Source organism: Oncorhynchus gorbuscha, linkage group LG07 (genome assembly GCF_021184085.1).
Source record: "Oncorhynchus gorbuscha isolate QuinsamMale2020 ecotype Even-year linkage group LG07, OgorEven_v1.0, whole genome shotgun sequence".
In the NCBI taxonomy this organism is placed as follows: domain Eukaryota; kingdom Metazoa; phylum Chordata; class Actinopteri; order Salmoniformes; family Salmonidae; genus Oncorhynchus; species Oncorhynchus gorbuscha.
Window position 1 is genome coordinate 76,531,593 of NC_060179.1, and position 14,755 is coordinate 76,546,347.

Genomic DNA, 14,755 nt, shown 5'->3' on the forward strand with positions numbered 1-14,755 from the left:
TTGATCTCATTAATAACATGGCTGGCTTCAAAAGTACGAAAGCTTAAATATGTTAGAAGTGTTGATCTCATGAATAACATGGCTGACTTCAAAAGTACGAAGTCAGTGAAGAAACTGAAGTGTCATTTCCTGAGAAAAGATGAAAGCACCCAATAAACCCACTTCCTGTTCCATCTCACATCTACGACTAGGTATTGGCTGAAAAGAAACATTCATACACATGCACGTCACATTTTCAAAACAAAATTTTAAAGAGACCAATTAACAAGACAGAGATCAATCATCAGAATCTAGAGTACACTCTAAAAACAAAATCTATGTGGCCCAGCTCAAGATCTTTAAGTAACTAGTTCCACAGACTTTTTGAGTTTACTGAACATTTTGGAGAAGTGGTGGTCCTCTGTAGCTCAGTTGGTAGCGCATGGCACTTGCAACACCAGGATAGTGGGTTCAATTAACAGGACCACCTATGCAGAAAGAATGCATGCATGATTGTAGGTTGCTTTGGATAACTGTGTGTGCTAAAGGGCCTGCAATTAATAAACATTCCTATTTTAAGCATGAAGGACACCATGTCGCTTGCTAATATCAAGATTCAAACTCACAACCTCTGCCTCCCAAACACACATGACCACCCTCCTGAAGCGTGTTACCCAGTCGCACCACTGAAAAGGTAGCTATTGGACAAAGCAAGTGGAGACACTGCAGGTCTCTGACAAGTAAATTAACTACAATATAGTATAATACAACTTGCCGAAAGGCACACTGGGTAATGTGTTAATAAGACATGTATTTTAAGGTAGCCTAGTGGTTAGAGCATTGGACTAGTAACCGAAAGGTTGCAAGTTTGAATCCCCAAGCTGACAAGGTACAAATCTGTCGTTCTACCCCTGAACAGGCAGTTAACCCACTGTTCCTAGGCCGTCATTGAAAATAAGAATTTGTTCTTAACGGACTTGCCTAGTAAAATAAAGGTAAAATAAAATGTTCTATTAAGTGCTTACATTGCTTGTCAGATCCATCTTATTCTAATATTCTCACTCTTGTGTATTTTGAGTATGGTTCGAAATGCACTTTTCTTCCAAGTTGTGTGGTGTTTTCTAGCAGTAATTTGTTTGGTCGATACCGACCACATCCAAGACAGTGACTAACCCCACCTCAACATTTCGCCTGTTACCAAAGGCAAGTCAGTCAACACATTCTTGTTTACAATGACGGCCTACCGAAAGGGCTCCTGCGGGGACAGGGGCCTGGGATTAAAAAAACAACATAATTACAGCATAAATATAGGACAAAACACACACACCAAGAGAGACAACACAACACTACATAAAGAAAGACCTAAGACAACATAGCAAGGCAGCAACACATGACAACACAGCATGGTGGCAACACAATATGGTAGCAGCACAAAACACGGTACAAACATTATTGGGCACAGACAACAGCACAAAGGGCAAAAAGGTAGAGACAACAATACATCACACGAAGCAGCCACAACTGTCAGTTAGAGTGTCCATGATTGAGTCTTTGAATGAAGAGATGGAGATAAAACTGTCCAGTTTGGGTGTTTGGCTGCAGCGAACTGTGGTCCTTCTGTAGCTCAGTTGGTAGAGCATGGCGCTTGTAACGCCAGGGATGGGACCACCCATGTGAATGTATGCACACATGACTGGGGATAAAAGCCTTTGGCAACCCCAGGGATGTGACTTTAACTGTGACTCAGAACGGGTGTTGTATGTGGAGGATGAGGGCTGCAGTAGAAGTGTTAGATAAATAGTATGCATACAGTCACTTTAACAATACATAGAATTTTCATAATATCTTCAGAATTCTTGAGAAATTAGTCAAAGGTAATCAAATGTGAAATACTGCTCATTCATTTGCTGAAAATTCCCTTCAGCAAATTTATGGGGGGGACTTTGGAGAGATGTTACATGGTAGCATACCAACTAAGTGTTTTAAGTTTTAGATATTATTTGTTCATCTAGGACTTCATCTATTGGATTTAGGCTAATTATTGGGCCAAAGCTTGATTCAAATTAGGCTATGTGTCATTTTCTATCAATATATGATGGTCTATTGAAGTTCTACAGTGTAACTACCAATTTGTATATCCGTGGAATTTCCAGATTAGCGCTACTGTGCTACTATCTTTTTTTTTGTTACAAACTAAATGCGCTGAACGTAGGCATGCTAGATATGGAAGACAAGAACTTTCCATTGCGGATGTTAAACTTCTTGCTAAAACGTCTGGTTTCAGGAAACAATGACGCATAAATGGGCAGGGTTTCGGGGTATTCAACAGTGCGATTAGGTGTACTTTCAGAATATTCACACACAAAGGTTATTCTTAAAAGCATATATTGTCGTCTCCTCATTACAGCATCGAAAATAATGAAGGGACTACTGAAATCGAAGATCTGTCTGACACTGGCTGTCATCTTCTTTCTCGCAGATAAAGGACATGGTAAGTTTTAAAATAAATAGTAGGTTATATCACCTTTTTGCATTAGCCACATGTAGAATACTTGAATATTTAAATATTGGGAAAAGTAATTAGGCATAGTTAAGGATATTTAATAATAACATTAAAGTTGAGTAATTCGTATTGATACATTTATCCGCGCGTCTGCTACTATCAAGTTGACGTCTTCTGGCACGCTTGACAAAATAGTCTATAGGTTACTGACTATTTTGTTTGAATTGGTTTGTATTTTCTGACAGGAGGATACGTTTTACTACCAGAATAGAGTATACGAGTAAGAAAAAGGTTGAGGCCCCACAAGATAGAACAATGCACAGTTTGCTCATAACTTTAAGCTGCCATTTATAAAATGGGTGGTTGCATAAGTGAAAGTGTAATTTGATCATAGTATTGACATAGTCTATTGTAGGCCGACATCATACTGTGAAGACATTTTAAAGCCTTATAATAATAATATAGGCTAAATGTGTAAAAGCAGAGTAGCCACTGAGTTTGTGTGAATAAGGTATATCTTTGTTTTCTGTTAAAAAAGCTAAATAAGTAGGCCTATATCCATTCTGCCCAACAAAAACTAAAGCTGTAGGCTACCTATTTTGTTTTTCTGTTTTTTCTAAAGTGAAAATATTCTCACAGATTGCAAGAAGAAGTTTACTAGCAAGAAATGGGAAAGTGTCTCACAGTTGGAGTGCTGGTCAGCTCCTCTCACAGTTGAGGTGCTGCTCAGATCCTCTCACAGTTGGAGTTCTGGTCAGCTCCCCTCAGAGTGGTGGTGCTGGTCCTCTCTGTCCATTATAATCTTAAAGGCAAAACTGGACCCAAATCAACACCCCTACTCCGAGACACTTGGTACATACGGACCGAGAATAGTTTAGAGTACATGTTTTTGGAAAGTTGTCAAAATATACCCCCAAAACAAGTTATTTTATACTGTTATATAATTTTTGTTGGGCAGGATGAAGGGTGGCAAGCACACTTGTTCATATCAAAACTCCCAGACTCCTCTTACAGGCTGACTACACCACTCGCGTCGTGAAATCTATGTTATTAAATTATTGCACTCATACTGCTCACGTGCGCCAATGAGCGTCTGTGTTGCAAAGGGCTAAAATAGAAATCAGTTCTATTTCTGACGCAGATCGCGCTTCAGAGTTTGTTTTGATATTTTAACCTGCGTGTCGTGATCGCGTTTGGTGTGGGGGGACAAAATACATTTATGCACAATGGCACACTCGCGCAGCCAGTTTGGGTTCCGTGTTAGGGATGGGGGCTACCTTGACTTGTTCCTAAACCATTCCAAGGCCCTTTGAAGTCTTTTCAGGCCTATTGATTATTCCCGGGCATTATAAATCAGCATCCAGATACAGATAACTGCCAAAATAAAGGAAACACCAGTATAAAATGTGTTAATAGGGCATTGGATCACCACGAGCCAGAACAGATTCAATGCATCTTGGTGTAACAGTATAACTTTAATCCGTCCCCTCGCGTGAACAAGGGACCCTCTAAACGCATCAACAACAGTCACCCACGAAGCATTGTTACCCATCGCTCCACAAAAGCCGTGGCCCATGCAGAGCAAGGGGAACCACGACTTCAAGGTCTCAGAACAAGTGACGTCACCGATTGAAACGCTATTAACGTGCACCACCACTAACGAGCTAGCCATTTCACATCCGTTACACTCACCCCCCTTTTGACCTCCTCCAACCAGTGATCTGGGTCACGGCACCAATGTAACAGTATAACTTTAGACCGTCCCCTCGCCGGGCGCGAGCCAGGGACCCTCTGCACACATCAACAACAGTCACCCACAAAGCATCGTTACCCATCACTCCACAAAAGCCACGGCCCTTGCAGAGCAAGGGGAACCACTACTTCAAGGTCTCAGAGCAAGTGACGTCACCGATTGAAACGCTATTAGCACGCCCCACCGCTAACTAGCTAGCCATTTCACATCCGTTACACTGGCATAGATTCTACAATTGTCTGGAACTCTTTTGGTGGGATTTGACACCATTCTTTTATGAGAAAGTCCATAATTTGATGTTTTGTTAATGGTGGTGGAAAACGCTGTCTCAGGCGCCGTTCCAGAATGTTTTCATGTTCTGTATTATATCATGTTTAATGTTTTGTGTGGACCCCAGGAAGAGTATCTGCTGCTTTCGCAACAGCTAACAGGGATCCTAATCAAATTCCAATGTTTAAAAGCATATATTTCATATCTCATTTTCAATAGGAATATTATTGACAAATGATCCTTTGTCACAAATGAGTTATGTTTATATATTGTCATTCCTTTATGAAACACAGGGGCTCCAGCAAAAGGCAGATATATGTGGCTTAAATGCAGTCCAGACGCCAAGAATGCCAACTGTGAGACACAGCGGGGTCCCTGGATGGACTTGCCCGGGCCTCCTGACAGACTCCCTTCAATTGCTGTAAAGGATATGTAAGTATATGTCATCATCACAGATCAATTTGTCAGGAGACCAAGGCTCTATGGGCTAATGAATTTCAGAATTGAACAGACTATGACAGGATTGTTCAAACTTGAACTTCTTTGCGCCATTGCTTTTGATGAGCGATGTCCCCATAAAGGATTGCAATAACGGACATTGACAAATTGTGTCACAAGCCCCACTTAAGCATAAACATTTCCAAAATCTTTTTTTTTTAAACTTCACAATATCCTGTAGGAAATGTTATTAATTACAGAATCGGCCTGGTAGGTGCGTAGTGTGACTTGAATGGCCTCCAATATTCGGTCTTATTCCGAGAGTGATGGAAGCATACAGAAAGAGAGCACTTTGATGACTTCTTATTAGTATAAACTACACACTGTGATCCTACTCTTTGGTTCTAGATTATCCTGCTGAAAGATCAGTGTTAAAACTATGACCTATTTTAAATGATCTGATTATATATGTGTGATTTCCGCACTCATTATATTATGACAGACAGAAGATAACAATATGCACTCAGCTCCGTTAAACGCTCTGTTCAACATTTTCACTATTGAGGAAGCTAGACATTTGCTATCATATGGTCTAAGACACCACTTCCCCTCTAGTGGTCAAAATCCTAAGCAAGACATTGTATCAGTTAGAAAAACACCAAGACCCAAAAAGGTTGAATCTCACAAAACCCTCTTCCTTATACTGTTGTTTGCAGAAAAAGTTATTATCGTTCTAAATTACCATATTATCATGTAGAAATATAAAAACCTGCCTTATACGACAATAAAGTACAATGGCAAAAAGTCAGGAATACACTGTTTAATTATGGATTTTGTGTATTACACTTGTTAAAGTACCATGCAAACAGAAGCTTCAGTATTTTAATAAAACCTGTGTAGTAGTGCTGTTATTATGTTAGTAACAACATTGTATTTTATGCAATTACAAAGCATTTCCTAAATAATTACTATGTGACAACATATGAATCCAATATAGTGACTGGAGTAATAAGTGTTTCTTCACAGGTATCAGGGCAACTTTGTAAAGTTTTACAAATGATTCATCTACATGTGGTTATTTTCGCATTCACTTAAATGTGCACTATGTAGAAATTGATCTGCCATTTCCTGGTTGCTAAAATTCAAATAGTTTGCCTCATTTCAGGTTATGTGACAAAACAAGCAGGTAGAGTGTAGAGAATCATTGTACTTTCTAAACCGCTGTGAAATATATTTTCCATAACCAAAAATATTGTATTTTCAGCTGGTGTACAAAACTGAATGTAAAAGACACAAAAATGAAACTTAAGAGCGGGAAGCATAGAAATAATGCACATAAAACAAATCTACTGCTTCTTAGGCTTGCTTTCAATGAGAATGACAGCTCTATAACACACATTTCTATGTAAATTTGATTGGGTCGCCCAAAAAGTTACATAATGCTGCTTTAAGTTGATAAAATAAAAGATTGGACACTGTTTCAACAATATATTCTCTGGCAAGAATGGTTATAGAGTTATCATACTCTCAGCCTTTCTTGTTAAACGCTTTGTGACTTCAACTTAATACAATCCAAGGCTCTCAGACAAACAAAGCAGGGAGGATGGGTGTGTAGAGACTCCCAGGCCTGCTCGGTAGTGAAAAAACACAGGAAGAGCTCAGAGGATGTAGACTGTAATGGCTAACGTTACTGTGCTTCTGTTTTTCTTCCAGAGTGCCAGAAGAGGCTGGCTCAGAGCCGGAGGAGCAGTCAGGCGAGGGTTCTGCCACAGGAATCCTTTTAACTGAGCAGGGCTCTGGCGACCAGTTGGGCAGCACAGATGTGGATGGGATTGACTACCCTAGCTTTGTCTTCCCACCGAAAATGACCATGGATCAGGCTCTGCCTCCTGCTCAGGAATTGAAAGAGGATCACCTGATCCTGTAGCCTGCCAGAATGCTAAATATTGAAATTGTGATGTCAATCCGGTTGTGTAAAATGCATTTTGCAACCTCTCATGATTCCATGAGCACCTTAAAATGGACTTTCCATTTGAATTATTGTATTTTCTGGTCAATGCTATCCGCATCTTATGAAAGTAGTAATACCATGCTATTTGACCCAGGTATTGATGCTTGGCTGTGTAAGATTGCATTTAGGTAACTGAATTGTGGGCAATGTAAGTGGTTATAGCATCATTTACACAGTTTAGTTATTTCCCATGGAACCAAAGAGATCAAATGAATCGTTTTTTGTGTGTTTTTATTTTTAATACCTGCCAAGAATGTAATTAATTAGATTTAACCAGTAGCCTATATTTTTGAGCTCAGCAAATTATATTTTTCATACAGTTTTAAAACGTGTGGTTTTATGGGGGATATTGTGCTTTTATTGTTTTCTTTTGCAATTAAATTTATAAGATACTATATGATAGTCTTTCCCTCTTCAAATATTGTCAAACATAATACTTTATTCAGAATATCCACAATTGTCACAATTTGATATTATATCATTCCACACTCATATTTTTTGGGAAAATTTAAATAAACGTGTTTTGATAATCCAATGGTATTTGAACCATAAACTATTTAAGGATATGGGATTAGGTTTCTTTAGTGGACATGAGTTGGGCTCATGGTCTCGTGATCAGGTCCCACTGGGCACACACTGGTTGAATCAATGTTGTATCAAGGTCATTTGTCAACGTATTGTGACATGAAATCAATGTGGAAAATACAATTGATTTGAAAAAAGTAATCAATCAGTACTGCTTTCATGTCATTTCAACCAGCTTTGTAAATATTGAAATAGGGGTAAGATTTCAACTTAAATACATTGACTTAACCTTACTAACAGGTTGTTACATCAATTGACTTTCAACATAATCATCAGAATTATATATACTTTGAAAATTCCACATAGAAACGTTCATAGCCTAATGCTAAATGACTCCGGAGTGGCGCAGCATTCAAAGGCACTGCATCTCAGGGCAAGAGGCATCACTACAGTACCTGGTTTGAATCCAGGCTGTATCACATCCGGCCGGGATTGGGAGTTCCATAGGGTGGTGCACAATTGGCCCAGCATAGTCGGGGTTTGGCCAGAGTAGGCCGTCATTGAAAATAAGAATGTTTTCTTAACTGACTTGCCTAGTTAAATAAAGGTTAAATAAAAAAAATACTAAAATGTAAAATTCAGTACAAAGGTAACTGCCAAAATAAAGGAAACACTTGAGCAAATTAGGGTTCTGGTGGCTTTGTTATTGTGTGGGGTGCATTTTCCTGGCGTGGTTTAGGTTCACTTAACCCCTTAGAGGGTGAGGTAAACTCCAATAAATATACAGCCATTGTTTGAGTGATGACCTTGAACCTATGGTGAATCATTTCTATCCTGATGGCCCTATTAAGACACTTTATGTTGGTGTTTCCATTATTTTGGCAGTATATATTGGGTGGTTGAAATTATGCAGAACTTCCTGTTGTTTGACCTTGTTTCAATGTTGATAACAAAATAGTAAGTTTGAACTGTTTTAGCTATAAACTATTATAACCCCATTCCTGAAGGCTAAGACTCTCTGGAACATAGATGTGCTTTCAGATCCCCTCTATGATGATCACAGGCTGCGCAGGACCAGTTACATGCTGACCACACTGCCCACGTTGCGTGTGAGATCATTGCTAAATAAATGTACACATACAGTTGAAGTCAGAAGTTTACATACACTTAGGTTGGAGTCATTAAAACTCATTTTTCAACCACTCCACAAATTTCTTGTTAACAAACTATAGTTTTGGCAAGTCGGTTAGGACATCTACTTTGTGCATGACACAAGTAATTTTCCAACAATTGTTTACAGACAGATTATTTAACTTATAAACATTCTCTAAGATCTAAACCTCAACTGGAGTTGTGCATAAAGGGTGTGACCATTGAGTAAGTTGAGGAAGCTAAACTCCTAGGTATGCCATTGGATGGTCAATTATCTGACAAAGTTGTTGTGAAGATGGGGAGGGGTATGTCTGTTATAAAAAGATGTTCTGCATTGTTTTACACAAATCAACTGTACTAGTTGTTAGGTCTCTGGTCTTGTCCCATCTTGATTACTGTCAGGTAATATGGTCAGGTGCCGCAAAAAAAGACCTAGCTGGTTCAAAACAGTGCAGCACACCTTTCTCTTAAGAAATAGAAAGAAAGAAAGAAATATGCCATTTAGCAGACGCTTTTATCCAAGGCGACTTACAGTCATGTGTGCATACATTCTACGTATGGGTGGTCCCGGGAATCGAACCCACTACCCTGGCGTTACAAGCACCGTGCTCTACCAACTGAGCTACAGAACCACCACTTAACTGTGAGTGCGGAACTCATCACCACTTAACTGCACATACCAAACTAATATCAACAACATGCATGCCAGTCTACTTGAGGGTTGACAAGAGATTAACTGCTCGTCTAGTTATGAAATATACTGTTATGAAAATGTCACATTGTCTGCACAATCAAATAACATAGAGCTCAAACACCCATACATGCCCCACAAGACATCCCACCAGGGGTCTCTTCACAGTCCCCATGCCCAAAACGAATTCACAGCAACAGACAGTATTGTACAGAGCCATGATCGCATGGTCATCTCCGATTGCTCAAGCAAACAGAAAGATTACTGTCAAAAATGTATTAAAACGACATCTCATGGAACAATAGGGACTGTGAAAGGATAAACACATGCACACAGGCACACTATCACACACAATATTTCAATAGTGTTTGAGCTGTGACATCCACTCATATTGATCATATCTTCACTATTGCTGGAGCTTTGCTCCAAAGCAATATCAGTTCATATTGGCTGTAGTGACCATAAGATTGTGGCAATAACTAGGAAAGCCAAAGTGCCAAAGGTTGGGCCTAAAGTAATTTATAAGAGATCATACAAAATGTTTTCTTAGGACTCTTTTGTTGAAGAGGTAGTACACACACATTATTGTTTCGTTATATTGTTTGTATATCGTTGTATTTTAAATTTGTGTGACTGTCCTTGTCTATCAGTATATTAGTGTTTTGTTGTGTTTTTTGTTGTTGTTGTGTTGGCCCCAGGAAGAATAGCTGCTGCTTCGGCAAAAGCTAATGGGGATCCGAGTAAACCAATAAAACCCATTTAATGAAAGTGCAATAGAGGGGGTATGGTGATCCATGCATGTGATGAGCAACCTTGCCTGAGACCTAAAGATGTGTTAGTATGACTGATGGGGTTCTCACCCTGGTCACCTGTGCACCAGACAATGCAACTTTTCAGGTCTCAGACAAGTTAGTCATCATGTGAGCGTGGTCACCGAACCCCCCTTTGATCTCCTCCTTGAAGGGACCCATCCAAGTCACAGGACCAATGCCTAGGCTTTAGCTCAGCAGGCAAACACAGTCTTAACCCAGCCAGTCACATGTTACACATCATGACTACCCTTGCTGGAGACTTGAAATTAACACGTCTAACACAAGCTCACACATGTCAAACTAACACTTCTTTAGGTTTCAGGCAAGGTTCTCATCGCATTAGCATGGCCCACCAAACCACGCTCTTTTGACGAGTAATTTTGCTGGATCTTGAAGACTTGTATTGGTGTAGGAGATGGGGTTCTGTGAAACTCAATACTCAGCCTAAAGTGTTGCCCCTTGCAATTGAAGAAAGACCTTTTTAATAGTAAGATGGGTTGGAATGCTTCAGAAAAAGCATTCATGTGTGTTTGAGGCAGAAGTCCTGAGTTCAAGTCTCCATTTGAGCTGAATCAGGGGTAAACGGTACTAGCTAAGCACGCAGCTCCTCTACAATTGTGCCACTGGACTCCAATCTGCAGTTTGCTGGTTCAACCACAGTGGTCACTGTGAAGTCAGTTTGGGAGGTGAATGTAGCAGATGGGGTTATGTGAAACTCACTCATCAGTCTGAAGTGTCGTCCTTGTACATTAGAAGAAGGCATTTCTCAATAGCGTGGTGGGTTGGAATGCTTCAGCAGGGAGGTCATGTGTGTTTTCGAGGCAGAGGTCCTGAGATTGAGTCTCGGTATGAGCTGAATCAGGTGGAAACATTGGTTCGAACCCAGTCAATCTCAAAAGCGAGATTAAATGGGCAGTGGAAAGGCTATCCTTAGAATATAATTCTTATTAGGCCAAATTTCATTTTTGTGACACTCCCTTCTGACGTATCCTGATCATCATAAAGGAAAACAGAAGGCATATTCATGTTCCAGAGAGTCTTAGCTTTCCAAATCCATAGGACGGAAATGAATTCAACATGTCACATTCCCTTCACAAACCGCTAAAAGATTTTGTTTACCAGAGATAGAATCAAACGCTATCCGTACTCCTCTACCTTTCTGGCTGGCAAAATACCAGGATGTTGTCTCTGGTTTTGAATCTGAATTTAGAGAACTGAAATTGAAATCTAAATCCGAATGCATCTGAGAAGTTGAATATACAAAACTTTGATGAACTTAAAATTATAGTTTGTAAACTTGATACACAGGCAATGTATTCAAATCAAATCAAATCAAATTTTATTTGTCACATACACATGGTTAGCAGATGTTAATGCGAGTGTAGCGAAATGCTTGTGCTTCTAGTTCCGACAATGCAGTGATAACCAACAAGTAATCTAACTAACAATTCCAAAACTACTGTCTTATACACAGTGTAAGGGGATAAGGAACATGTACATAAGGATATATGAATGAGTGATGGTACAGAGCAGCATACAGTAGATGGTATCGAGTACAGTATATACATATGAGATGAGTGTGTAGACAAAGTAAACAAAGTGGCATAGTTAAAGTGGCTAGTGATACATGTGTTACATAAGGATGCAGTCGATCTACCATATTGAAACTCAATATATAAATACTGAATTTGAATATTCAATTAAATTTACATTTAATTTGAAAGCTGAATGCAATATTAATTCAATTCAATTTGAAAACCAGTTTAATTTATGAATTCAATTATTTAATTTGTGCATTACAAATGAAAAAAATATTAAATTCAATATCCTAATACAAATTCTAAATGACAGAATTCAAATACAATTTCTGTTTGCACTAAAATGGCTCCATACCTGCCTGTAACTTCAGTATCAGTGTCACTATGCTGCTGATGGAATTTCCTCGTGATCTAACAGTTCATATGAGGGTTTAATGGCCAAGACGTTAGTTTCTCCCGTGAGAGACCAGGGTTCAGATCCTCCCGTGACACTTCAACCACACGGTGTCATTTCCTGAACTGGCGAAAGTCCATTATCACACCCTCATGTTGAATATTTCCCTGAGCTTCCTCTGTAAAGTACCTGATGACCTACAAAACCACCAGTTTTGTTATGCTGAGACCAAGATATATTTTTTAAGATGATCCCTGAATTACTGAAATTACAGAAATACACACATTAAAATAGAAATACAAAATGCAAGCAGAAAGAAAACAAACAAAAGTTAAATATATGAACCTGTTGATTAGTGCACTTGCCTCTCTTTTTCATAAATTTCCAGATGAAAATACAGGACAAAAATAATAGACTGTATTGTTTCTTATTAAACTGGTTGTTTGGATCCTGGATGCTGATTAGACGAGCAGCGTTCCAAGCCGTGCTGTATGTATTGGCCGTCATAGACGTGCTGTATGTATTGGCCGTCATAGACAGAGAGTGAACCATGCCCAGACAACTTCAGAGCCAGTCGAAATCGCGCACCAATGTCATTATCATGGACATAACCAAGTAAATGCCAATAGAAAAAAAGCACAAACAAACGAAGCTAGGATACTGTCATTCCAGGTTCAATGTTTGATGTGACTGAGTTAGCTTAAGTTGGCTAGTCCGCTAGCAAGTGACATGAACGTTGTCCAGCCTGTGTCGCGTCTATTACGTGATAATGCCCTCGAAGCTGGTGTTTTGTCTCGGGACAGCAATCTGTGCCAATATATCCCCCAAACACCGGCTTCGAGGGTATTATCACTTTTATACAAGGGGTTACCAACATATTAAAATAATGATTTACATATTTTGATTAAATGTTATTTTGAGGAATTTATTCATACTATTCCATCCTTCCACAAGATGTAGTCCCGACACAAATCTAGGGTTGCTACACAAGCCAGCTGGTTGTGCATTCTGTCGGTTCGGTTGCTAAGGATGCGACCCAGTCTTCAGTATTTTTGTTCTTTATCCATGGACGTGACCCAATCGTTCCTTCTAAATGTTCCATTGCCATACTGGCTGGCAACGTTCTTCGTTATCCCTTGCTTGGTAGCCTAGCCAGCCAACTACGACTAATTTACAGTCACCTCAAAAAAGTGCAGCCAGAATAACAGCAAAGTAGCTGCATTTGCATTTGTTTAAGCTGTTTTCTAGTGACATTTATTTGGATACATCCATAACAATGAGCTAATGAGGTGCGATATCGCCTGGCATAGAAAATATGCTCACTCATCAGGACACTGTTCACTCATGACTGCATGGCCAGGCACAACTCCAACACCATCATTATGTTTGCCTAAGACACAACAGTGGTAGGTCTGATCACTGACAACGATGAGACAGCCTATAGGAAGGAGGTCAGAGATGAGACAGCCTATAGGAAGGAGGTCAGAGATGAGACAGCCTATAGGAAGGAGGTCAGAGATGAGACAGCCTATAGGAAGGAGGTCAGAGATGAGAGCTTATAGGAAGCAGGTCAGAGAGGAGACAGCCCATAGGAAGGAGGTCAGAGATGAGACAGCCTATAGGAAGGAGGTCAGAGATGAGACAGCCTATAGGAAGGAGGTCAGAGATGAGACAGCCTATAGGAAGGAGGTCAGAGATGAGACAGCCTATAGGAAGGAGGTCAGAGATGAGACAGCCTATAGGAAGGAGGTCAGAGATGAGACAGCCTATAGGAAGGAGGTCAGAGATGAGAGCTTATAGGAAGCAGGTCAGAGATGAGACAGCCTATAGGAAGGAGGTCAGAGACCTGGCCGTGTGGTGCAAGGACAACAACCTCTCCTTCAACATCATCAAGACAAAGGAGATGATTGTGGACTACAGGAAAAGGAGAACCAAGCACGCCCCCATTCTCATCAACGGGGCTGTAGTGGAGCAGGTTGAGAGCTTCAAGTTCCTTTGTGTCCACATCACCAACAAACTAGAATGATCCAAACACACCAAGACAGTCGTGAAGAGGGCACGACAAAGCCTATTCCCCCTCAGGAGACTGAAAGGATTTGGTAAGGGTCCTCAGAACGTTCTACAGCTGCACCATCAAGAGCATCCTACCTGGTATGGTAACTGCTCAGCCTCCGACTGCAAGGCACTACAGAGGGTAGTGCGTACGGCCCAGTACATCACTGGGAACAAGCTTCCTGCCATCCAGGACCTCTATAACAGGCGGTGTCAGAGGAAGGCCTTAACAATTGTCAAAGACTCCAGCCACCCTAGTCATAGACTGTTCAATCAATCAATTACATGTATTTATAAAGCCCTTTTTACATCAGCCAATGTCACAAAGTGCTATACAGAAACACAGCCTAACACGCCAAACAGCAAGCAATGCAGATGTAGAAGCAATGCAGCTTGTTCTCTCTGCTACCGCATGGCAAGCGGTACCGGAGCGCAAAGTCTAGGTCCAAAAGGCTCCTTAACAGCTTCTACCCCCAAGCCATCAGACTCCTGAACAGCTAAACAAATGGCTACCCAGACTATTTGCATTATCCCACCTCTTTTACGCTGCTGCTACTCAAATAAAATAAAATCAAATGTATTTATATAGCCCTTCGTACATCAGCTGATATCTCAAAGTGCTGTACAGAAACCCAGC

The 14,755-nt window shown here is 40.2% G+C and overlaps 1 protein-coding gene across 1 annotated transcript; it reads left to right on the top strand.

Annotated features, from left to right (window-relative positions):
• Positions 1-2,238: 2,238 nt before the first annotated feature.
• On the top strand, positions 2,239-7,489 carry LOC124040378 (serglycin-like). Its single transcript, XM_046357521.1, has 3 exons — positions 2,239-2,470; positions 4,799-4,937; positions 6,657-7,489. Exons 1-3 carry the CDS (start codon positions 2,281-2,283, stop codon positions 6,868-6,870), a joined length of 543 nt encoding a protein of 180 aa, XP_046213477.1. The 5' UTR covers positions 2,239-2,280; the 3' UTR covers positions 6,871-7,489.
• The last annotated feature ends 7,266 nt before the right edge of the window (positions 7,490-14,755 follow it).